The sequence below is a fragment of the Myotis myotis genome, unplaced genomic scaffold, assembly GCF_014108235.1.
Source record: "Myotis myotis isolate mMyoMyo1 unplaced genomic scaffold, mMyoMyo1.p scaffold_m19_p_8, whole genome shotgun sequence".
NCBI classification, from domain to species: domain Eukaryota; kingdom Metazoa; phylum Chordata; class Mammalia; order Chiroptera; family Vespertilionidae; genus Myotis; species Myotis myotis.
This window is the reverse complement of record NW_023416390.1, coordinates 47,750,257-47,776,558: the sequence shown is the minus strand read 5'-3', so window position 1 is coordinate 47,776,558 and position 26,302 is coordinate 47,750,257. Positions and strand designations below refer to the sequence as shown.

General features: G+C 38.3%; 2 protein-coding genes, 1 non-coding gene and 1 pseudogene across 7 annotated transcripts in view; 2 read left to right on the top strand and 2 right to left on the bottom strand.

Annotated features, from left to right (window-relative positions):
- PPIG (peptidylprolyl isomerase G) overlaps positions 1–26,302 on the top strand; it is a 50,130-nt gene that overhangs the window by 8,270 nt on the left and 15,558 nt on the right. For 3 of the 5 annotated variants that reach the window (XM_036318905.1, XM_036318907.1, XM_036318906.1), the window contains exons 2-9: positions 2,797–2,843; positions 3,643–3,720; positions 3,824–3,898; positions 4,262–4,369; positions 5,238–5,282; positions 7,997–8,084; positions 14,750–14,779; positions 14,868–15,007. In XM_036318905.1, coding sequence (XP_036174798.1) covers positions 3,660–3,720; positions 3,824–3,898; positions 4,262–4,369; positions 5,238–5,282; positions 7,997–8,084; positions 14,750–14,779; positions 14,868–15,007 — 547 coding nt within the window. In that variant the 5' untranslated portion in view covers positions 2,797–2,843; positions 3,643–3,659. Of the gene's footprint in view, positions 1–2,796; positions 2,844–3,640; positions 3,721–3,823; positions 3,899–4,261; positions 4,370–5,237; positions 5,283–7,996; positions 8,085–14,687; positions 14,780–14,867; positions 15,008–26,302 lie in introns of those variants that run through there. The other 2 variants (XM_036318908.1, XM_036318909.1) reach the window with 2 other exon arrangements.
- Positions 1,906–2,516, bottom strand: LOC118661192 (eukaryotic translation initiation factor 1-like). The gene has a single exon (XM_036318910.1). The coding sequence runs from the start codon at positions 2,382–2,384 to the stop codon at positions 2,046–2,048; it is 339 nt and encodes a 112-aa protein (XP_036174803.1). The 5' UTR covers positions 2,385–2,516; the 3' UTR covers positions 1,906–2,045.
- Positions 7,278–7,383, top strand: LOC118662302. Its single transcript, XR_004969690.1, has one exon. It is a non-coding gene; the product is annotated as a U6 spliceosomal RNA (small nuclear RNA).
- Positions 23,369–24,518, bottom strand: LOC118661442 (annotated as a pseudogene).

Genomic DNA, 26,302 nt, shown 5'->3' with positions numbered 1-26,302 from the left:
TGTGTGCATTCTATATAGTCTTCGGAGATTATATATACATTTTCTTTTTTATTATTAACTTGTTCTTTATAATAGCAATTGTGTTTATTAAAAGTAGAAAAGAAGTATAGTGAGACAGAAACTGTCTCCAGTCTTACAGTCAAACAAGCGATTTTTAATTTTTTTCATCCTGTGGCACACATAAACTAATTACTAAAATTCTTTGGCACAACAAACATGTTTTTTGCCTATCTGACCAAAAAAATTGTTATAATTTTGATTTACTCACACTAGACGGCTATTGTGATATTGGCTGTTGTCATTTTTTTATTTGACAATCCAATGGAAAAGGAGGTCAGTTCCTGTGTCTACTAGTAAATAGTCAGGTCTTGCATGTTTTAAACATTACTTGCAGTATACAATGTGCCTCTTGTTGCACACTAGTTGGAAATTGCTGAAACACAGTAATGATTATTTCCTTTCAATCATTTTTTTCTTTTTCTTTTTTTTTTTTTAAATATAGTTTATTGATTTTTTACAGAGAGGAAGGGAGAGAGATAGAGAGTTAGAAACATCGATGAGAGAGAAACATCGATCAGCTGCCTCCTGCACATCTCCCACTGGGGATATGCCCGCAACCCAGGTACATGCCCTTGACCGGAATCGAACCTGGGACCCTTCAGTCCGCAGGCCGACGCTCTATCCACTGAGCCAAACCGGTTTCGGCTATTTTTTTTTTTTCTTTTTGTAAGTCTTTGACTTGGTGGGATAGGAGTAGTGTATGTGATTATAATTATATTACATTTACTGTTATATGTTGATTATTTTTAACAAATTATGAGCATTTCCCAAATTATTTATTTTATTTAACTAGGAACTGTAATTTAACCAATTTTCATAAAATTGAATAGGTTGCTTCTGATTATATGTTATTAAAATGAGCACTAAGATGGCCAACTTTATATACATGAAGGCTTTCTAAATTTAGGGTAGTCCCATACAGTAGATTCTTAGTAGTTGAATTTTACTGGTTTATGGTATAAACCAGTTTAAAGCATGAAACCTTAAGAGTTTTGCATTTTGTTTCCAGAGGAGTAGATACTGTATTGGGAATTATTCTTTTAAAAGATCTCTGCAATCACCAGGCCATTGTGAGTCAGGGTTGAGTGTCAACCCATGTACCAGGAGGTCACTGTTTGGTTCCCTGTCAGTTCTCAATCCTTGTGTGGGGCATGCCAATCAATAATTCTCTCATTTTTTTTTTCTTTTCTGAAAACAAGTTTTATTTAAATAAGGGTTTATATACATAACATAACATAACATTAAAACTGAAGGAGGGGAAAAAGAACACCCCAAAAATCATTTTTGTTTTTTTACTTCACATGGCATTGGGCAGCTGTTGCTAGGAAGTTGCAAGCTCTATAGCTAGCTAACATGACTGACACTTCAGTTTGAAATTTGTTCCCTTGTCAAAAGTTTAACTCTGATAAGAAGGTTGGCCTCAAATTATGGTGTTTGGACAACAATTAGCTAGGATCTGTCTGGTCAAAAAGACCTTGGTGGCAAGCCACAAGTCCTTACACCTCACTGGAGGGAAGGTGGCAGGCTGCTTGCTCGAAGCTCCATCACCTGGTCAGGTGTAGATCTGTGGTTGCGGAAGGCTCCCTCTAGTGGTGCACATGCCGCTGGTGCCTTACCCCTCTCCTCTCAGCTTCACTGAAGGCCGCTCAGGCGGTGGTGACATTCTCTGAGGGCAGGGAACTCTGGTGAGGCGCTTTGGCCAGACGTGGGCTTGGCTGAAACATCACGGTATTGCTCCGTTTCAGGCTGGACACTGCCAGGCGCCTACTGCTTGACCTCTGTTTAAACGAGGAACTTCAAGACTAGACAGCATGGCTCTTTTCAGTTTATTGCATGAAGGAGTTACACCAGTCTAAGTTAAAAGCAGACCCCAAACGGTTACATTATACAAGCTGTGAGGTTTTTAAACTTGTGACAAGGGACAGGAGGGAAATTCTACTCATTGCAAAGAAATCCTCACTTAAGCTTCTGTGAGCCAAAAGCACTTAAAACCCATGAACCTTCAGCTGGTCGTCCTTAGCCAGTCCAATCTCGACAAGGAACTGGCATATGTTCTTGCGCTGGTCACCCTGCAGCTGAATTACTTCTCCATATTCTGGATGCTCAATTACAGTACCATTGCAGGCAAATTTCTTAAAGGCCTTCACTAGTTTCTTTTTATCGTAATCATCGGCGATCCCTTGGGCAGTAGTAAGGGTCTTCCTGCCGTTTCTCTGTTGAATTCTTATATGGATATAATCCTCAGTGCCAGCGGGAAGCAGGTCATCACCCTTACTTGCATCAGCAAAGGGGTCGAAAGAGTGAAGGTTCTGGATAGCCGACATACGATACGATTCCTTTTCCTCGGTGGAAACGGCCTGCGGAAGGCTGCGGCGGGAGAAGGCGGGCAGGGGGGACGGAGCGTCGGGAAGCAAGGGGGGCTCAAGGGGGAGGTTGCTTGAGTCCTCGGCGGCGGCTCAGTCACTGGGAATTCTCTCATTATTGATGTTTCTGATTTTTTGTGTCTACACTAGCCTATCAATGCTATTGCTGTTGATCAGAACATATCCTCATACAGGGCACTGTATGGCTTAATGTGCTTTTATTCAAAATATAAATCAATCATATATTACTGTTGTTAAATTATCCCCCTTTCTTCCTTGATGATTTATGTTTGTTTTGCTGTGTTTTTTAGAGATTTGCATGTTTTCTTTCTAAAACCACCATTTTAATCAAAACTCTCTTTTTGTTTTACAGGGCTGAAAGGATTGGATGATTTTGTCCTTGATTTTTCTCTATTTAAGGTAATTTGCCTGTTGAGTTAACTAGTCATACAGACTTAATACAATTTTCTGTTTGGGGTGGCAATCTATATTTGGTTGTTAAAATAGAAATTACATATATATTGCAAAATGTCCCCTCGGTAGTTCAACCGGGAAGACGGCAGTTTGATTGCTCGCTATGACATGCGCTGACCACCAAGGTGCAGTGCGGAACATGGCGGGCAACCAGCAGCAGCAGCGGGGAGCTGAGGGAGCAAGGGAAGGAGGAGGCAGGGAGGCTGGGGGAACCTCATGGTGGTGGCAGCGTGAGGTGGTGAGGGAAGGAGGAGGTGGGGAGGCAGGGAACCTGATCGGCCCTGATTATGGGCCAGGCCTAGGGGCCCTACCTGTGCACGAATTTCTTGCACCAGGCCTTTAGTATTATATAATGGTTAAGCCTTTTCTTTCCTTTTCTTTTTTTATGTTCCTAATGAGAGAGAGAGAGAGAGAGAGAGAGAGAGAAACATAGAGAGAGAGAAACATCAATTGGTTGCCTCCTGTATGCACCCTGACGGGGAATCCAACCCGAGACTCTTCTATGCACGGGAGAACTTTCCAACTGAACCACATTGTCCAGACCTAAGCCTTTTTTTCCCTGTCTTTTTTGTGTGCCTCATAAAATGCAATCTAATCTCTAAAAGAAAACAATCTATATATTTTATGCCATGGAAGTAAATATCAAAATAAATTTCAAACTACATTTCTAGTTTATGCTCCACAGAATATTTTTTACAGAGATTTATGAAAAAATCTTTGTCTGAAAATTGTATTTTACTCATAGACTGAAATATTGGAGCCATGGGAATAAAGGTTCAACGTCCTCGATGTTTTTTTGACATCGCCATTAATAATCAACCGGGTAAGAAGATTAATGTTCTTATTTAACATTTGTAAATGAGTATTTAGTATTTTAAATTCGTAAGGAAGTTTTAACCAACTACTTATTTTCTTTTTTTTTTAAGCTGGAAGAGTTGTCTTTGAATTATTTTCTGATGTGTGTCCCAAAACATGCGAGAACTTCCGTTGTCTTTGTACAGGTTTGTGGCTATTTTCAATTTCCCTAACAGTAGTCCCATTTTTATTTAAACAAATTTTAGATTTCTTTATGCATATTACTCTTTACTCTTAACATGCAAATTATGCAGCATTATGTTAAATTAATTCTTAGACATATTAGTTGTAATGGATTTTATTTGATATTGATTTCTACATTTCAGCACTCTTCAGGATTTTTTAAATGAATTTTAAAAAAAATTCCTGAGCGAGTGAAAATTCAGTAGTTTAAAAAAAATCTATATTGTTTGTTTCACAGGTGAAAGCTTTCATCATTAATTATGCTTTAATACTACTTCCTTGATTTTCTTTCTACTAAATGGCCTACTAATTTTTCTTTTTTATAGGTGAAAAGGGAACAGGGAAATCAACTCAGAAGCCATTGCATTATAAGAGTTGTCTCTTTCACAGAGTTGTCAAAGATTTTATGGTTCAGGGTGGTGACTTCAGTGAAGGTAAGACTTTGATTCCCACAAAAAAATATATATTCCTTGCTAAATATCATAGATCTCAAATCTTCAGTTTTATTTTTTTGCCCTGTGAATTAGAAGTACTCATAGAAATAAGTTAAAAGAAGGAAGCACAGGAAATAATTTTACCTTTGATGCTTGAATTACTTTCAGAAATTTGCTTCTTTTTTTTTTTTTTTTTTTTTAAATATATTTTATTGATTTTTTACAGAGAGGAAGGGAGAGAGATAGAGAGTTAGAAACATCGATGAGAGAGAAACATCGATCAGCTGCCTCCTGCACATCCCCCGCTGGGGATATGCCCGCAACCCAGGTACATGCCCTTGACCGGAATCGAACGTGGGACCTTTCAGTCCGCAGGCCGACGCTCTATCCACTGAGCCAAACCGGTTTTGGCCAGAAATTTGCTTCTTGATAAAAAAAAAACAAAACACTGTATTCCTCCGTTAGTAACCTATCAGTGTATGTGTTTGGTTTCGTCACAGCTAGTAATCCTTACCCACCATATAGTTTTTACCTTTACTTTTTTATTATAAAAACATCAAAATTCTATTTTAAAGACACTTTCAAAAAGGTCAGTAATTTCTGTTGAAAAACCTATATAATCATCATTAGAATTGACCATTGTGTGTGTCCCTTATCTTAATAGACTTTGTCATATTCTTACTATTGTATCATAAGGGAAAGAAAGTAATTTGGGATCTTGTCAGTATGGACTTTACGATTTGCTATGAACCTATGAGTATTATTGAAAGTCATTCAAGCACTAACTTTCTAAGCATTTTGGTTAGGTAGCACCTTCTAAGAGATTACTGTCTTGAGAGTTCTAAGAATCCATGTTTTTCATCCCTAGGAAATGGACGAGGAGGGGAATCTATTTATGGAGGATTTTTTGAAGGTAAAAATGTTTACTTTTAAATTGTGTTTTTAATGGTTTCTGTTTTATGCACTTGATTTTCTCTATTAAATCAATAAGATTACTTATTAAACAGTGTATACTGTACTAATATCCATCTACCTTCAATTACTCTGGAGGTAATTTTTGTTGTTGTTAGGTAAATTTTCGTGTGAAAAATTTTATAATATATGCCTTGGCCAGTGTGGCTTAGTTGTTTGGGCATTGTACCATGCACCAAAAGGTTGCTAGTTCAATTCCTAATCAGGGCACAAGCCCAGGTTGCAGGTTCTATCCCCAGTAGGTAGTGTGCAGGAGGCAGCCAACTAATGTTCTGCTCTCACATTGATGTTTCTCTTTCTCCCTCTTCCTTTACTTCCTTGGCAGCTCAGAAGTAAAGTAAATAGTATGGCTTTGGCAGCACAGATACTCTCTAAAAATCAATAAATATGTATTTTTAAAATTATAGACTTTTTATAGAGATAGAATTTTTGGTTTTGGTCTAGGACATTTATATATCATATTATCTAAAGGATTTCAATGATCTATAATAAAAAAGAGTAATACGCTAATTAGACCGGACAGCCAAACGACCTTCCGGACGTCATTCCAGATATCCTTCCGGACAAAGCTGCAGTGGCTGGGGCCAATGCAGAGGAGGTTAGGGGCATTGAGGCAGGCAGGCGAGCAGGGGCTGTTAGGGGCGATGAGGCAGGCAGGCAGAGTGGTTAGGGGTGGTCAGGCAGGCTGGCAGAGTGGTTAGGGGCGATCAGGTAGACAGGCAGGCGAGAGGTTAGGAGCCAGTGGTCCCAGATTGTGAGAGGGATGTCCGAGCCTAATATGCTAAATGTCCGACTGTTCATTTGATCTTTGGACTAGTCACTATTATGTGCACTGATCACCAGGGGACAGACGCTCTGACTGGGGTCTTAGCTTGCTGGTGGGGTCCAGCTGATGGGGAGTGGGTGAGACAGCCAGACACGCTCTGGAGCCCTCCTGCGGTCCCTCCCTGGCCCCGATCATGTACCAGTGGGGTCCCTCGGCCTGGCCTGCGGGAATTGGGCCGAAACCGGCTCTCTGACATCTCCCAAGGGGTTCCAGATTGCGAGAGGGTACAGGCCAGGCCAAGGGACCACACCGGTGCATGAATACGTGCACTGGGCCTCTACTGTTTAAAAAAGTGGCAAGAGTGATCACCCTTATCTCATTCTGATCTTAGAGCAAAAGCTTTCAGCTTTTTACCTTTAGTATCCCATAGCTGTGGGTTTGTTACATATGGCATTTATTATATTGAGGCATATTCTCTCTGTACCACTTCGTTGTGAGTCTTTTTTTTTTTTTTTTTAATATATTTTATTGATTTTTTACAGAGAGGAAGGGAGAGGGATAGAGAGTTAGAAACATCAATGAGAGAGAAACATCGATCAGCTGCCTCCTGCACACCCTCCACTGGGGATGTGCCCACAACCAAGGTACATGCCCTTGACCGGAATCGAACCTGGGACCCTTCAGTCCGCTGGCCGACGCTCTATCCACTGAGCCAAACCGGTCAGGGCTGTTGAGAGTCTTTACCATAAATGGATATTGAATGATCTTAACCTTTATTAAAGGTGATTCAGCAGTATTTCTTAGTAACAATATCCAAATTTTGGGTTCATTTTTCTGTGAAAAATTTTTTAAACTCTCCTTGATATTCCAAAATTTAGCTATAACGTTTTTCCCAGATTTGAGTTGTCTCGCTAGAATTTTTTATTGATGTGAAGATCATTTGAAAGACTATGAACATGTGAATGGGGAAATATTTCATGTTATCCATCTTTCACCTTTGGTATTCAGTATTTTGTTTCAAATTTCACTTGCTTAATTTTCATTCTAATGCAAGATTGGAAGGCAAGCTGCTCTTTGCACTAAGTGATGCTGTGGCAGAGATTAAGTTAAAGAGTACCGCTTTATGCTCAGAATAATATGTACCCTTTGTGTTCAGAAGTAAAATAAATAGTATGGCTTTGGCAGCACAGATACTAAAATTGGAATAATACAGAGAAGGTTAGCATGGTTGCTGCACAAGGATATAATGCACAAATTTGTAAAGCATTCCTTATTTTCAATTCTTAAAGTGGGGGGCAATATAAAAAATTCTATCTGGATTCTTCTCTTGCTTTTTAGGAAAGTTTCATTTTTTTGTTTAAACAAAGAAATTTGCCTTTTTCAAAAAAACATAAAGGACAAATGTAAGAAAGGGGGTTGATAGACTAATTGGAGTTTATAGCAGGGGATTGAAAATTAAAAATATTTTAATCTAAAAAGATGAAGAGCCCCAGCTGGGTGGCTTGATTGGTTGGAATGTGATCCCATACACAAAAAGCTTACGGGTTTGATTCCCGGACAGGGCATTTGTCTGGGTTGTAGGTTCCATCCTCGGTCAGGGCGCACATACATACAAGAGGCGACTGATCAATATTTCTGTCTCATTATATTTCTCTGTACCTTCCTCTCTAAAATCATTAAACATATCCTCTGGTGAGGTTTTAAAAAAAAACTTTAAAAAGATGGGGAAGGAAATTGCTTAATATTTGATTCTTCTTTTAACCTGACTTTTATTTAAATTTTTCTGGTACTAAAAAGCACATGACATGGACATAAGACATGAAGAGGAGTGGAAATAATTTTGGGGGGTAGTTTATAAGTAATGTAACTGAAACTTTGCTTCTCTGTAGATGAGAGTTTTGCTGTTAAACACAACAAAGAATTTCTCTTGTCAATGGCCAACAGAGGGAAGGATACAAATGGTTCTCAGTTTTTCATGTAAGTATTTATGATCTGATAGCTGAAAACATTTCTCTTGGTGTGTCATTTTTCTGTGTGCCTGCCCTTGATCCCTAATAAGTAGAGGAGGGGCCAATAAGGGATGGGCATTTTTAAAGAAGGGGGAATAAAGAATTGTTAAAGAAGGGAATATTATTAAAAGGGGAGTTGAATTGTACTACTAAAGTTTTCAAATGATGAAAAACTTGTCAAGAAGACAGGAGCCAGTTTGAAGGGGTGGTGTTTCCACTGGCCATATTAGGACTATTTGACCATCAAAAAGTATTGGATTGTCAAATAAAACAATTCCAGGAGTCCATAGATATAAAAAAATGAGTGAATAATGGGAAACACAAAAGCTGTTCCTTAGTAAAATGTCAACTCAATGTAAAAGGAATGATGCAGTAGAAAAATCACCATATTTGCAGTCATTTCAGAAATAATTGATTAAGGAAAGAGTTATCTTTAGGTGGTAAATTTAGTGAGCACATATATTTTTAAAAACTATATTTTTATTTATTTTTTAATATATTTTATTGATTTTTTGCAGAGAGGAATTGAGAGGGATAGAGGGTTAGAAACATCGATGAGAGAGAAACATTGATCAGCTGCCTCCTGCACGCCCCCTACTGGGGATGTGCCTGCAATCAAGGTACATGCCCTTGACCAGAATCAAACCTGGGACCCTTCAGTCCACAGGCCGATGCTCTATCCACTGAGCCAAACCGGTTAGGGCTTTATTTTCTTTTTAAATAAATATTGATTTCAGGCAGGAAGGAAGAGGGAGGGAGAGAGAGAGAGAGAGAGAGAGAGAAATATCAGTGATGAGAGATAATCATTGATCAGCTGCCTCCTGCACACCCACACTGGGGATTGAGGCCCCAACCGGGGCATGTACCCTGACCAGCATGTGCCCTGATCAGGAATCGAACTGTGACCTCCTGGTTCATGGGTCAGTGCTCAACCACTGAGTCATGCTGGCTGATCTAGAGGGCATATTTAACAAGGAATATGATATTTACATAGAGTATCCATAAATTATGTAATTACAAAAAGTAAAATAAAATCGGTCCTCATTAAGATTATGTATATATGAATTTGCCTACTCGCTAAAATATATTTGTAACCCCAAAGCTAATACTGCTGATGTTTTGTAATTCTGACTATAAAAAAATTGTGACCAGAGCTCTTGTCAGCAATGTATATTTTTATCATGTCCTATGGGAACAGATTTGCTCTCCCTTTCAAGAGCCTTAAACTCTCCTGCTCTGAGAAGAACTAAGTCCTTCACCATGTGTATTCTAGTGTTTTTTCATTCCATATTTGTAACTCTCTTCTTCAACAGTGAAACACCTGGCTTCTATTTATCTTCAGAATTTCTATTCACTTGCAGAATCCTAAAAAGAAAAAAAAATTGCCGTGCTATATCACTGAAAATAACCTATTAACTAGAGTTCACTATTTATGTATAGCTACTTTTTCTTTAGACATAGAGTATGTAGTTAAAATGCCATGCTTAAAAGTTACTTGGATTAGTATTCTTTGGTGTGAATTTTATGTGGTTTTATGACTCAAAACATGGTAGGATCATTTGTTTCTGATGACATTTCCTTTAGTTCTTCCTCTCCCCATGTTGTTTTGTTTTGTGAGTTTTTTCTTTTTTAAAGTTTATAAAACATTAACATGATTCTAAATGTCAAAATAAAAATTCCCTTGAGGTATCACTCTTACCTAACTCTTCACTCCATTCCCATTTTTTCACCGCATATCCAGCTATCCATGCTAATAACCAACCTCATTAGTTTCTGGTTTATCTTCCTATATTTCTTTCTGCAAACATCAGCACAGATACATATATATATTTTCTTATTTTCCCTTTTTTTCTTGTGCAGTAGGTATATTTATAATATTTTGCTCTTTTCACTTAACAATATGTCCTGGAAATCACTCCATTTCAGTTCATAGATATGAACCTGTCCTTTCTCATTCTTTTTTTGCAGCTGCATAGTACTCTATTATGTGTATACAGGGTGGTAGAAAAGTAGGTTTACAGTTGTTTATATGGAAAGTAATACAGTAATTAATAAACAGTAATACAGGAGTAAACTTTCATGTACTCACAACTTAAACCTACTTTTGTCCCACACCATAGGGTTTCTGATTTTTTTATTTTTTTATTTTTTTAAAAAATTTTGTATTGACTTCAGAGAGGAAGGGAAAGAACATCAGTGATGAGAGGGAATTATTGATCAGCTGCCTCCTGCACACCCCCACTGGGGATTTCGCCCACAACCTGGGCATGTGTCATTGACCAGAATCGAATCCTGACCTCCTGGTTCATAGGTCGACGCTCAACCACTGTGCCACCCTGGCCGGGCCTGATTTTTTTTTTCTCCCAAAACAACTTTATTGTGTTTTTTGTAGAAAAGTTAGACCACACAGCCCTACCCAGTTTGGTTCTCCTCTCCTCTCTATAATCAATAAAAATATATAAAACATAAAAATAAAAAAGAAAGAAAAGTTAGACCATACAAATGAAAAGAAGAAAACAATCCCATCCCCAGAGCATCTTTCTAATAAAAATGTATGTAGAGTGAGTGTTGTATATAAACGGTTATAATTAACTTTCAAATATAAATCTCTTTGCACATCACTAAATATTAATATTTTAAAAGCTACATGTTAGCCGAAACCGATTTGGCTCAGTGGATAGAGTGTCAGCCTGCGGACTGAGGGGTCCCAGGTTCGATTCCGGTCAAGGGCATGTACCTGGGTTGCGGGCACATCCCCAGTGGGAGATGTGCGGGAGGCAGCTGATGGATGTTTCTCTCTCATCGATGTTTCTAGCTTTCTATCTCTCTCCCTTCCTCTCTGTGAAAAATCAATAAAATATATTTAAAAATAAATAAAAAAATAAAAGCTACATGTTAGTCCATTGTTTGAATGTACAGTGCTTTATTTATATAAGTAACCTATATATATTATTCTCAACTGAGGATATATATTGATTTGAGAGAGAAAAAAACATCAATGTGAGGAAGAAATACCGATTGGTTGCCTCCTGTATGTGTATCAACTAGGGATGGAACCTGCAACCTAGGTATGTGCCCTGAATTGAACCCATAACCTTTTTGGTGAACAGGACAATGCTCCAACCCACTGAGTCAACCTGGCCAGCTAATTAACCTTAATTTTTGAACATTTGGTTTAGTTCCCTTTTTTCCAAATTGCTGCAATGAGCATTGTTGTGCCTATTATTTGATGTATTTTAATTATTTCTTATTTATAAGTTGCTACAAGTTTACTTACTGAAATGCTTTACACATATTCTTAAAAATATATTTTTATTGAGGAAGGGAGAGGGAGAGAGATAGAAACATCAGTGATGACAGAGAATCATTGATCGGCTACCTCCTGCATGCTCCCCACTGGGGATTGAGCCTGCAATTGGGCATGTGTCCTGAACTGGAATTGAACCCTGACTTGGTTTATGGTCCATGCTCAACTACTGAGCCACACTGGCTGGGCTGTTTTACACATTTTTAAGTTTTTCTTTGTATATGCTGCATTGACTTCCAAAAAGATGTATACTTTAGTATCAGCAGTAAGTGCCAGTTTTATCAGATCCTTAACACTGGGCATGATAATTGATTTTCCTTTTTTAGATAAAATCTTCCCGTGCTAACCAAAATCTCTATTAAGTTCATAACATCTTTCAAGTATATTCACTGAATCTTACCTCTAAGTGTTGATTTCATCTTACCTCTTTCCACGAGTCCCCGTTTTCAATTCTTTTGGCTACATACCTAGGAGTTGGAACTGCTGGGTCATGAGGAAATTTACGTTTAACTTTTTTTAAAAGACTTTTGAAATTGATTTTTAGAGAGAGAGGAAGGGAAAGAAAGAGAAATATTAATGTGAGAGAGCTAAACATTGATAGGCTTCTTGAACTTGGGCATGTGCCCTGACTGGCAATCAAGCAACCTTTTGGTGCATGGGTCAACCAACTGAGCCCCACCAGCCAGAACACTTTTAGCTTTTTGAGAAGCCATCAGAATGTTTTTCACAGTGGTGACATCATTTTATGTTTCTACCAGCACTGTTATAAGAATTCCCATTTTTCCATATTTCTTACCAACAACCTTTTTCACCAGTCTGAGAATGACCATGAAAATAACTGAAATTGCTTTAGGGATTACAAATAAATTCTAGTGAGCAAGTAAACTTGCAAATATGAAATCTGTGGAGTGAGAATTAACTGTATCTAGATGCAGATTTTACACACACACACGCCTGCACACTGAATATAACATAATACATACAAGGTATACACCTACGTTTTTACATTTCTAGGTGCTTTTAGCAAGTTCAAGTAAGCATAGCTGTTAACAGTGAGGAAACAATGAGTTATTAGTTTTAAAAGTAAGGTGGACTTTTAAAAATAAATGTATATGTTAGAATTTTTTTAGTAGTCTTGTATGTGCTTTAAACAATGGTTAACTTTTTTTTCCCCCAAATATATTTTTATTGATTTCAGAGAGGAAAGGAGAGGGAGAGAGAGAGAAACATCAGTGATGAGAGAGAATCATTGATTGGCTGCCTCCTGCACGCCCCCGACTGGGGATCCAGCCCACTACCTGGGCACGTGCCCTTGACCGGAATCTAACCTGGGACCCTTCAGTCCATAGGCCAATGCTCTATCCACTGAGCCGAACCAGCTCGGGCTAACTAATAGTTAAGTGGTGTTTCTACTTCCAAAATTCTAATGTCTTTTTTGATAAGATTTTTAGAAAATAATAAGTCTTATACAATGCCCATCTAGTATGTCCTACTAGCTACTCAAGTAGCAGCCTTCTATTTTTTTTAATATATTTTATTGATTTTTTACAGAGAGGAAGGGAGAGGGATAGAGAGTTAGAAACATCAATGAGAGAGAAACATCGATCAGCTGCCTCCTGCACACCCCCTACTGGGGATGTGCCCACAACCAAAGGTATATGCCCTTGACCGGAATCGAACCTGGGACCTTTCAGTCCATAAGCCGAAGCTCTATCCACTGAGCCAAACTGGTTAGGGCAGTAGCAGCCTTCTTTTAACCACAAAGCTTTTAAGGCTGATATGGGAAAAGAAATGATTTTAACACTAGAAAGACTGAAATTTAGTATATACCTATATTGCCCAAAAGCAGTCAAAATGACTGCATTGTGAAAGAATAATATAGGAGCACTCTTCACTTATGTTCCTTAGCTTTTCCAAGAACTCACTTCTATTCGACATTTCTTTCATGAATTTAGGGCGCAAAAGAAATACAATAAACAACTTATTAGAACAAGTATCACTGCATAAAGATTCGAATAACAAGTACTAGTTTAGCTTATTGAGCAACTGCAACTTATCAAGTATCAACAATTTATCATGTACTTGTATGTTATCATGTGACGGTAATCGAAAAAAAAATGAAAACTGTTATTTCAATACAGAGCCGACCTGGTCATATGAGAAATTTACTCAATTCAATAATAAGAGTCATAATTCCGCCCCCCCCCCCCCCCGCAAGCAGTCAAAATGACTGCTTTTGGGCAATATAGGTATAACACATATATATATACCAGAAATGAAGGAGGGAGAGGTAATTACAATTATTAATAAACGCATTCATATGTTGTAAAAAAAAGTCACAAAATTCTAAGACATTGTGTCCTTATATACATAATTGTTTTTCTAATTGAAATTAAAAAACAGTCAAAATGACTTCCTTGGGCAATCTAGTGTTAAAAATACACTTTATTCACAAAAAATGAATTTTTTCTTTCTTGGGGTTTTATCCAAAGTTTTAATCAAGATCTCTCTTCAACATGAAGTTTACTTTATGACAGGGGTAACAAACTAAAAAAACTACAGGTCTTAAGAAATAATATAAGTAAAGACTACTGGGACAAGAAACCAAACTATTAATTCCTGTACTAAAGAAGGCAGAGATTCTCAGTCTGGCCAACTATTTCCATGGGTCGGGTTCTACATCTTCTAGGTTTTCAGAAGGTCTAAAATTTTTATGTAAAAGTATCCAAAATTTTAAATGTTGACAGGTAATTTAACAATTTATAAACACTATATTTTCTGTTCAGGTTCAATAGGAAATGTGTGAGAGCCATCAGAATATGATCTGTGATTTAACTATTTAAAATGTTAAGATTAAAAACACTATTGTTAAACCATAAACTAGTGGAATGGTTTGACAAATTTTGATATGTCCGTATAGTAGAACAATATACAACCATGAATATTCAGTAAGAACCTGTCACATACAAAAAACATGGATGGGTAGAAATAATACCAAAATGTTAACTTTACATCATTTTATGTTTCCTCTAGCACGGTTATAAGAGTTCCCATTTTTAACTTACAATGCTAAATACATGTAAGTTTTCAGCAATGTGTAGGTATTACTTTTATAATCAGAACAAATTTTTAAAAATTTATTATGTGGAAAACATATTGCATTCTATTCTACTTCAGGTCAATATAATAAGTATTATGTTAAGATGTATGATTTGTTTGTTTACAACTTTGTTTCCAATGCAGTTATTTTCTTTTCCTTTGTAGAGATGCTAACTTTGTTTTTCTCTGACTTTGTTTTTATTCTTCTGTCTGATGATTTCCAAAAGAACAACAAAACCAACTCCTCATTTAGATGGGTAAATATTTTAATTAATTTTATAATCTACTTTAAATTAATATTAAAATAAGAAGTTTTTATTTAATCACTTTTATGTGACTCTTTAGGCATCATGTTGTTTTTGGGCAAGTGATTTCTGGCCAAGAAGTTGTGAGGGAGATAGAAAATCAGAAAACAGATGCAGCTAGCAAACCATTTGCTGAGGTGCGGATACTCAGTTGTGGAGAGCTAATTCCCAAATCTAAAGGTAAGAACAAATACACATTTCTGATCATTCTTATGCATACAAAATAGCAGACACTCTAAATAGTTGGCATAAGGTTCACATTAAAGTGGATTTAAATATTTGGATTTTGTCTTTTGAATATATTTTTGTTTTATAACCGTCATTTTTTGAAAACATGCTTTGTTTTATTTCATACATTGTTCATTTACCACAGAACAACTTCCGTTTTCTTACTAGTTTTCAGTAATTTGTCCTGCTTCCACCTTTTTTTGGGGGGGGGGGGGGCTAAAAAAAACTTAGTTGTTTAAGTAGCGTGGAAAATAGTTACTTTCTAGGCAAAGAAAGAGTGGGAAAAAGATGTCAATTTAAGAGGAAAACATAGACTAAGAAACTTTAGGGGAATAAATTATTTACCCTTCATGTGCTGCTTAGATTCAGAAGCATCTGGCATGTTTGAGAAACTTCTTTTATTTAGTCCAGGACAATTAAAGTTACCACGACTAATAGTTTGATATGATATTATCCAAAATAGTAAGAACTTTAAGTAAATATTTTAAGTCTTTATATTGCATATCAAGTATGTAACTGCTATCATTTATTACAGATAATTGAGTCTGGCACTCTAAAAATAGTGGTATTACCTTCAAATTTGTGTAGAAAGCAATAAATGTTGAACTGACTATTCTTACTAGTCTAGGGACCAATAACATCAATACTGAAGTTTTTCATGGTTAACAAAGGCAAGAATCATCTATAATCTTTTCTGATCTTCATAAAAGTCCTATAGTATTTCCCCTATTTTACAGATAAAGATATACTTACCACATCAGGGGACTATGCCTCAAACCCAAGTTAGTTTGCTGGCTCCAAATCTAGAGCTCTTTCTGTTAAGTTACTAAGTCATTAGTCTTTAACATTTCTTTCAGAATTGACTTAAGTAGAACGTTCTGTTCTCAAGTTTTAGGTATACTGAGTTCCTCTGTAACATTTAGAAATAAGCACGTTTTGCTCGGCTGGCGTGGGTCAGTGGTTGAGCGTTGACCTATGAAACAGGAAATCAAGGTTCAGTTCCTGGTCAGGGTACATGCTCAGGTTGTGGGCTTGGTCCCCAGTGAGGGGCATGCAGGAGGCAGCTGATCAGTGATGCTCTCTCATCATTGATTTCTCTCTCTCTCTCTCTCTCTCTCTCTCTCTCTCTCTCTCCCTCCCTCCCTCCCTCCCTCCCTCCCTCCCCCCCCACAAAAAAAAATCAACATAGCTGTAAAAGAAATACGCACAATTTGTTTTGTTTTTATTTCGAAAGACCCAATATGGTCATAGAGAAGGCTTATTTTTTATTTTCTGTCTCTGCATTTAATTTTGATTCTGATAGATTCCTTTCCTTTTTTGTCATATCAGATATGTATCTCATAAACCATTTCAGGAATATATGCTGCAGCTCATAATGGGACTGTGTATATAACTTCTTGGTGTTCATGAGTCTATCTTTATTTACAAACAACAGGTATAATGCATGCCTTGTGTTCATGAAGATTCAGTAAAGAATGAGGTGTTGGCCCACCTGGTGGGGCTCAATGATTGAGTGTCGACCTATGAACCAGGAAGTCACGATTCAATTCCCAATCAGGGCACATGCCCGGGTTGTGGGCTTGATCCCCAGTGTGGGGCATGCAGGAGGCAGCCAATCAATGATTCTCTCTCATCATTGATGTTTCTATCTCTTTCTCTTTCTCCCTTCTTCTCTGAATTCAATAAAAGTAGAAAAAGAAAAAGAATGAGTTGTTGCCCTGGGTTGTGTGGCTCAGTTGGCTAGAGCATCATCCCATGCACTGAAGGGTTGAGGGCACATGCCCAGGTTGTGGGTTCAATCCTGGTTGGGGTGCATCTAGGAGGCAACCCATTGATGTATCTCTCTCACATTGATGTTTTTCTTTCTCTCTAGAATCAGTGAAAAACATATCCCCGAGTAAGGGTTTAAATAAAAGAATAGTTGTTGAGTATCTTTAATTTAAATTTTTCTTTTAAACTTTTAATTATAGCTGACATACAATTACTGTAAGAGTTTTAGGAATACAGCATGGTGTAGACATTTACATACCTTTTACATTGTTTAGAAAGAAAAAACTAATAAGCCATCTGTATTTGCAAATTTTAGACCCTGAACCTACTTATATTTAATCCTTGAGAGTCTCATTTGTACAATTGGAATATTTTGGTTTTAAGATATTATTTTTCCGGGCGGGGGGAAAAAAAGGACACATATGTAATACCCTTTGTAATACTTTAAGCAATAAAAAAAAAAAAAAGATTATTTTTCCCCCATATTATCTAGGAAATCTTCATCTTTTATTCTATACTGACTATAGTTTTTTCTTCTTCTTACATTTTTTAGTCTTTAAGGTCTCTGTGCCAGGATCTATTTTCTGCTTATAAAAGTGTTAAGACTGCTGTGTGGAATATTTAGAGATTGAAGTAATTTTAAGAAGGTTACATTTTAAATCATAAACCATTATCATAAATTCTCTAGTAACTGTGTTATAATGTTTTTTTGTGTGGGATTTTTTTGGTATTAAAGGATCAGTGTTTGAGTATTTGATGAAAGGAAGAGAAAGTGAATGAATGTCACTCTTTATATATGATTTGTGCCCTTATAATGTCTTTTCACCTGAAGAGATAAATGCTAATTTTGCCCATGCTGTTGTGGCCAGGAAGTTGTACTGAAAGTTGTTGTAGCAACTTAGTGTATGTTCCTCAATCTCATGTTAAGGTAGCAAACTTTGCCCTTAACAGTTTCAGCCGTTGGGGAAGGTTAATGTCTCTCCATAGTTCCTGAAGAGGTTAGATTTGTTTCCAACCATGACTGCTATTCTGGATAACACTGTGGAAAGAGGAAAATACCTTTATGTTTGAGATCATACAGTTTGGCACGTGTTAGTCTACAGTCCTTCAATTACCATTTAGAACATTGGTCAGAATGGATTTTGTCATGCATCTATATAATCTTTTTTTTTAGGCAGAGCTGTGTCTTACATTCAATTTTTAAATTTCATGGCCTCCTTGCAATTTTAAATTGTGAATAGTCAAAAAGCTTTGTGCAACGCTGTGGTGTTCACCATCATTACATTTATAACCTTGTTTGAGAGATTTATACCCCAGTTTAAAAAGAAATAAATACAGAATCTTTTTTTTTTCTTTTTCTAACTTCATGAAAGAAAACAAAAAGACTTCTGAAGAAATCTGACTGTCTGGGCCCACCTGTAAATGGTCTTGGTGAGTCTGGGCAATCTTCTGGGGCCTTTCTCCCTTTGCTGTTGCAAGATTGGAAATTCTGCTTTTTGTGGCTATTTCAGTGTGCTTGAGAAGGTTCAGAGTCAGAAGAACCTTCAACAGATGCTGAGGTAGAACACTAGAGACTAATAAAAAGTACATCCCTATAGAGGATTTCAGGGGGCATAGTAGTGGAGGATAGAACACAGAGCTCCAGAAAATGAAACTACTATCTTGATTAAGGCATTTCCTGGTTTTTCAGCCCTGGCATGACTTCAGGTTATACTGGTCTTTTCAGAGTTCAATTCAGTTGTTGTTAAGAGAGGTCTGTCCACCATGGCCATGCAACAAGAGACAGAGTCATTGCTACATTACAGAGTACACTGACACACAAGGTCTGAATTATGGCAACATAGCAATAAATAAGTAGTTATATGAGCAGAGATTTTGCATATATGTGGCAGGAAACACATTGCTTGGCAGTACAGAGAGAAGAATACAATACAGGAAGCAGCTGGTGAATCTTGTACTGAGGGGACGGTGGAGAACACCAGAGAGACTATGGTGATGGTTTCATTTCAGTGTCCTTACCCAAGAATTAAGAGCTGTGATGATGGTATTTTACTGGAAAACAGTGGGATGGTAAATTTAGAAATGTTTGAAAGGAGACAGTAATGTGGAATGAAAATATCTAAAAGAGACCTATTTTAGGGATACTTTTCTTTATTTCAAAATATATTTTGATGATGGCCGAGATATTTTCATCAACATAAAGGTTTCATTTGAAGTTCATTGTGTCTATAGATCTCAAACATGAAAGGTATTATTTTCTTTCTTTTTTTTCTTTATTGAATTTATTGTGGATACCTTAGTAAATTAAATTATGTAGGTTTCAGGCAGCATTTTCTTACCTTAGGTTTTTACAAGTAAAATGTTCTGGAGCTTGGTTGTTAGTAAAGTCAATACCTATGTCTTAAGGATATTTATTCTTGTAAAAGAGACTTTGAAATCGATTTTGTGCAAGTCGTTAGGCAGGAGGTAGGGTTTTGGGAGGAAGAAATGGAAACAGTTGTCATACTTGAAAGTTTAAAATTTTCTATTTTTAGCCCTGGCCCTGTGGTTCAGTTTTTGGAGCATTGTCCTGTACACCAAAAAGGTTACAGGTTTACCCAGCCGGCATGGTTCAGTGGTTGAGTGTCTTGACCTATGACCCAAGAAATCACAGTTTGATTCCTGGTCAGGGCACATGCCTGGGTTGCGGGCCCCCAGTGGGGAGTATGGAGGAGGCAGCTGATCAGCGATTCTTTCATCATTGATGTTTCTCTCTCCCTCTTTCTTCCTCTCTGAAATCAATAAAAATATTTTTTTAAAAAAGAGAACTTTAAAAAAGAAAAAGGTTCAAGGTTTGATTCCTAGTCAGGGCACATACCTAGGTTGAGGGTTTGTCAGGAGGTAACTGATCGATGTTTCTCTCTCCCTTCCTCTCTCTCTTTAAAAAACACAAACAAACATAGCCTTGGGTGAGGATAAAAATAAATTCTCTTTTTAAATGTAATACATTTATTTGGTTCAAAATTTAGAAAGCATAAAAGGATAGTTGGTAAAAGTCTTCCATATCTGCCCATGAGTTCCCATTCCCATATTTTGTATATCATTTTACATGTATGCAAATGTTGACTGGAAAGATACATTTCTAGAAATGGAATTAGAAGATTATAGAAGTCGTGCATTTGTAATTTTGGTAGACATTGCCACTAGAATATAAGGAAATATAAGGAAAGAGAGATAGAGAGATAGAAACATCAATGATAAAAGAGAATCACTGATTAGCTGCCTCCTGCACACCCCCTACTGGGGATCAAGCCCACAACCCGGGTATATGCCCTTGACCGGAATCGAACCAGAGACCCTTCAGTCCACAGGCCGATGCTCTATCCACTGAACCAAACCATCTAGGGCTATTGATAGGTTTTTAAAAAGCTAATTTTAATTCACAATTCTCTAAAATGACTAATGTCAGCCTTACTTAAAAAGTTATATTTATTTTTATATTAACTGATTAATTACATTCAGTCCTCTGGTTACTTTGGACTCAATGTACGTCGTTATGTTGCCATCTCCTATTTATAAAAAAAAAAAGTTCTGTCATTTCGACGTATGTGCATATGTGCTTTATGTTTTTTATTATTTACTTATCACAAGTAAAGGTCAGGAATTTTTTTTTTTTTTTTATTGATTTTTTACAGAGAGGAAGGGAGCGAGATAGAGAGTTAGAAACATCGATGAGAGAGAAACATCGATCAGCTGCCTCCTGCACACCTCCCCACTGGGGATGTGCCCGCAACCCAGGTACATGCCCTTGACCGGAATCGAACCTGGGACCTTTCAGTCCGCAGGCCGACGCTCTATCCACTGAGCCAAACCGGTTTCAGCAGGAATTGTTATTTTTTAAATTTGTTTTACTGTTTCACTTTATTACTGCTGTGTATGTGCTCCATATGAGTTTCATAGGTGCTTATGTAGGTGGGTTCTGACTTACAGCGAAAATCGTGTTATGTCATGTCATAGGAACACATCTCCAATATAACCTGAGGACCTGCTGTATTCCCTTGACTCCTCTTCTTCCTTTTTATTTATTTTTTTTCTGCAACAAAAGAAAAATCTTAAATTCCAGATGATTTATCTAATACATTAAGGGAAAACAGCTGCAGAAAGCATTGGGAAAAAGAAACTTGATTTTTTGCAAATCTTATTTATTTATTTATTTATTTATTTATCTTTATTATTCAGACTATTATAGTTGTTCCTCTTTTTTCCCCCATAGCTCCCCTCCACCCAGTTCCCACCCCACCCTCTGTCCTTAACGCCCCCCCCACTGTCCTCATCCATAGGTGTACGATTTTTGTCCAGTCTCTTCCCGCACCCCCCACACCCTTTTCCCCCCCAAGGATTGTCAGTCCACTCCCTTTCTATGCCCCGATTCTATTATATTCACCAGTTTATTCTGTTCATCGGATTTTTTATTCACTTGATTTTTAGATTCACTTGTTGATAGGTATTTGTTGTTCATAATTTTTATCTTTACCTTTTTCTTCTTCTTCCTCTTCTTAAAGAATACCTTTCCCCAAAAAAAGAATACCTTTCAGCATTTCATGTAATACTGGTTTGGTGGTGATGAACTCCTTTAGCTTTTCCTTATCTGTGAAGCTCTTTATCTGACCTTCAATTCTGAATGATAGCTTTGCTGGATAAAGTAATCTTGGTTGTAGGTTCTTGGCATTCATCACCACTCCCTTCTGGCCTGCAAAGTTTCTGTACTCCCTTGAAGGTAACTGACTTTTTTTCTCTTGCTGCTTTTAAGATTCTCTCTTTGTCTTTTGCTCTTGGCATTTTAATTATGATGTGTCTTGGTGTGGTCCTCTTTGGATTCCTTTTGTTTGGGGTTCTCTGCGCTTCCTAGAGTTGTAAGTCTATATTTCTTTCACCAGGTAGGGGAAGTTTTCTGTCATTATTTCTTCAAATAGGTTTTCAATATCTTGCTCTCTCTCTTCTTCTGGCACCCCTATAATTCGGATGTTGGTACGCTTGAAGTTGTCCCAGAGGCTCCTTACACTATCTTCATATTTTTGGATTCTTTTTTCGTTTTGCTTTTCCAGTTGGGTGTTTTTTGCTTCTTTGTATTTCAAATCGTTGACTTGATTCTTGCAATCCTCTAGTCTGCTGTTGGATCTCTGTATAATATTCTTTATTTCAGTCAGTGTATGCTTAATTTCTAGTTGGTCCTTTTTCATAACCTCGAGGGTCTCACTAGATTTATTGAGGGTCTCACTAAATTTTTTTTGGGGGGGGGGTCTCACTAAATTTATTGGTGGTTTCTAGAAAGTCTTGAAAAACCTTATAACTGTGGTTTTGAACTCTATGTCCAGTATTTTGCTTTCCTCCATTTCTGTCATTTGTGACCTGTTTCTTTGTCTCTGCATTTTTTATGCTTCCCTGTGTTGATAGAGTGGCTTTCTGTCCTCGGTGTCCTATAGGGCCCAGTGGCTCAGCCTCCCCAATTACCGGAGGTAGATACTCTTGGTGCACCCCTTTGTGGGCTTTGTGCACAGTCTTGTTGTAGTTAAGCCTTTATTGTTGTAGGTATCACTGGGAGGAATTGACCTCCAGGCCAGTTGGCTGTGAGATTCAGCTGTGGTTATGGTGGGAGAACTTCTGTGCTGGAGACACCCTTCTGGGGCAAGACTTGCTTCAGTGGGGCTTTGGTGCTCACTGAGTCTGCCCCCTGAGTGTGTCCCTTATGGATCTGAGGAGTTGTAATCTGGATGGTCCCACTCTGACCACTGGGTACACTGGCTCTTGGATCTAAGGAGATGCTAATTTAGCCTCTGGCTGAGGCTATCCAGCAGGAGCTATGGAGAGATCTGCAGATTCCTCTTCTTTGTTTGGGGTTTGGAGGTGCCCAGATGAGGCCCAGCTGCGAAGCAATGCAAGCTGCTGTGGGGCCTTGGGCCTTGGGCCTTCTTTTGGAAGTTCTGGGTCTGTCTGGCCCAGCTGCAGTTTGTTAGGTAATTTTCAGATTGCAGAGGGCCAGGCCTTTCATATGCAAAAGCTCCTGCGCACAGCTTGGGTGGGGCGGGGTCTCAGGGAATCAACAGGGCGGAGCAAACAGCTATGGCTGATTCTCAGTCCTGCCCAAGAGTTCCCAGGTCTCAGTGTCCGTGTAATCACTGCACACACCTCTGAGAGAAGCCACTCTCAATTTCCAACCGATGCCAGACAGTCCAGTTTCTCCCCGTATGAGTCTGCATCCCCAGAGACTCACCCGGAACTGGAGTTCAGGGCTATCTGGAGCTTGTGTCTCCCTCCTGATCGAAAAAGACAACCACATCCTCAGTTGCCTGCCCTTTCCGCACCCACCTCCGTACCTCTGCACTTTACTTCTGCACCTCCTCTGAGTCTCAGTGGGCTTTTCTCTTTCCTTCTAGTTGTAGAATTTCCACTCAGCCAGCTTTCCTGTAGTTCTGGATGATGTCCGTTTTGTCTTTTAGTTGTATTTTTGAAGTGGTTTTGCAAGGCAGCAATTTCCGGTGTTTACCTATGCCGCCATCTTGGTTTCTCTGTCTCCTCTTCTTCCTTAATTTCATTCAGGCCCTTTGGCAGAAAGGTCAGTGGTCCAGAAAACAAACAGGTACAACTTCTTTGCTTGGGCACTGTTGGGGTAGTCCACCACCACACCACCAGTGAAACCAGCCCTGATAGCCTGGGTTGTAATCAGCTCGAACTACTCCGAGTTCTCAGGGTATAGCTGCAGAACAGCTCAGTCTCCACGGACCAGCAAAGAATAAAGAGGAGAAAAAAAGCAGTACAAGCGCTTGGCAGGAATGTCAGGCTTCTTGTTAGCATTACAGAGCCACTAAATAGTAGAAATGCTGATATAACCATCAAAGGAGCCCGGTTTGAAGGGGATGCCCTGGCCCCCAAGAAGTAGTTCTCCTTGTGCTTCTCAGTCCAGAGCTGCATCCAGCATGGCAAGGCTGATGTTGATGCCCACCCAGTAGTGCCCCTCATCAGAGATATAATCTCCACTCAGCCCACTACCGCAGCCCGTATCCAACAGAAAACGGGGCTTCTCATCAGGCAGATCAAGGAGCTCCAATGCTCGTCCAATCATTTTGGTTTGCACATCAATCATCCTAGAGTTGTGCATGTATTTCCGAGCTTCATTCTTTTGGTAAAACAGCTCTGCCGGGCCCTGACCGGATTGGCTCAGTGGATAGAGCGTCAGCCTACGGACTGGGCGCGCGGGGGGGGGGGGGGGGGGGGGGGTCCCAAGTTTAATTCCTGTCAAGGGCATGTACCTTGGTTGCGGGCACATCTCCAGTGGGGGGCGTGCAGGGGGCAGCTGATCAATGTTTCTAACTCTCCCTCTTCTTTCCTCTCTGTGAAAAATCAATAAACTGTCCTGTTAAAACAAAACAAAATAACAGCTCTGCCGGTCCACCGTGATCTGGTCTGCATCCGATACACGCCATAGCCTTGCCTTGGCCGTACAGCCACTAGATAACAGAGACAGAGAGAGGGAGGGAGGGAGGGAGGGAGGGAGAGAGAGAGAGAGAGTGAGAGAGTTTTGTCTTGCTAAGTCATCCTTTTCCCACTCCTTTGTCTGGAAAGAGCTTTTCTTGGGGCTTTTAAAAACATATACCCATTGGTATTTCTGAGTTGCAGGCTTTTCCATCATGAAGTCTATGGTGTCCCCATAAGCCATGTGGTTTTATTGTACGGTTTTCCATAGCAGAGAGATTTATAGGAATACATATGTTGTCTTACAAAACTGACTGTAGTTCTACAAAGCATTTCCATTCTACTTGTGTACTTTTTGACCACACTACTAAATTTGTATACAATTAATAGAGTCAGAGTTTCTAGAAAAATGTTAAGTGTATATTTCCCGATGCTATTTGCTATTGAATTCACACTTGTTGATCATATTTTCCAAATAGATTGTCTTGTAAAGTTCCCTGTGGAACTTCTCCATATGCTCTACAATTCTTCCTCTCGGTGTCTTGGCCTCATTTTGCGATGTGTCTAATACTAATCAGTTAAACATACTTGTTGATTTGAGAAGGATAATATTTCAGTCAGATTCACGTGCCTAGATACTATTTTTCAATTTAGGTTAACTAAAGCAACACTCTATTAATAGAATGTAGTTTAATACTGATGTTGTCATGTCTCTAATTTTTGCTTTTTGCTCATCTATTTTTTACTGCTGTTTTCCCCCCAATCAGATTCTTTTTTATTCTGAACAGATACCTAGGAAAAGGGTATGTACTAGTAAATTAAATTTTGCACATAAGACAGTGCTGACAAATATAAAAGGGGGAACTTTTTTAACTTTTGTACTTTCTAAACCCTCTTCCAAGGCATCTTTTCTAAAACACAGTATATTTTCCTTTTATAGGTGATGTCATATGATACTCAGGCAGATTATATTACCATAAAAATAGTTATAATCTCACCCTGGCCTGTGAGGCATCTTAAAATTTGCCTCGGTCATTTGTCCTGTAGTGTTTCCCATTATTCTACATGCTGGATTTTACTGATTGCACCTGTATCTGATGTAATATATTCTTTTTTACTTCTGTTTCCTATTAGCTTTGTAGTTGTAGAAAATTGATCAGATTCAGTTTTGATTTTTTTTTTTTTTTAAAGTTTTGATAGGACCAAGAGTCACACAGGACAGGTTGTCTTTGTTCTCTGTAGCAGCAATTGGTGATCAGTGTGCCTCATTAGTTGTAAAATGATGATACACAAACTCTGATCCCTACATTTATTGCTGGAATACTTTTGATAAATAGCATCTTCCCTTCATTTACTATTTAGTTAACCAGTGGTACAGTTCAAATAGAAAAAAACAGTATAAATACTTTGTATTTTATTTACCAATATCATTATTAACTAACTAGAGGCCTAATGCACGAATTCGTGCACGGGTGGGGAATGGGGCTGATCGGGGCCTGGGGCTGGCTGGCCAGGGAGAGGGGCCATGGGAGGTTGGCCTGCTGGCTGGTGCCAGGGGAGGTTGGTGCACCGGCCAGGGGGAGGGGCTATGGGAGGTTGACTGGGAGTGCACCTGACCACCAGGGGAAACTCCTGCATTGAGCATCTGCCCCCTGGTGGTCAGTGCATGTCATAATTACCGTTCGATGAGTCATTTGGTCATTCAGTTGTTCAGTCACTTAGGCTTTTATATATATAGATGGATTCTAATGTAGTTGATGTGTTCCATGTTATTGTAGTTACCCATATATCAATGGTGTCCCATCTTTGGCTTGTATTCACTCTTTAATTCCATAGTTTAATTAGAATACTTTTAGACGAGTCAAGCTCTATGCAGTTTGTCATATCTTTCACCAATTCCTGTTTTATTATACCAGGTTAACTTCACTTATTTATGTTAGTTGATTAGTCCTTAAAGCATCTGAGCTTTGGGACCCTTTTTAAAATTATTACTTAAACCAAAGTAAGATTTTCAATTTGAAGAATTTT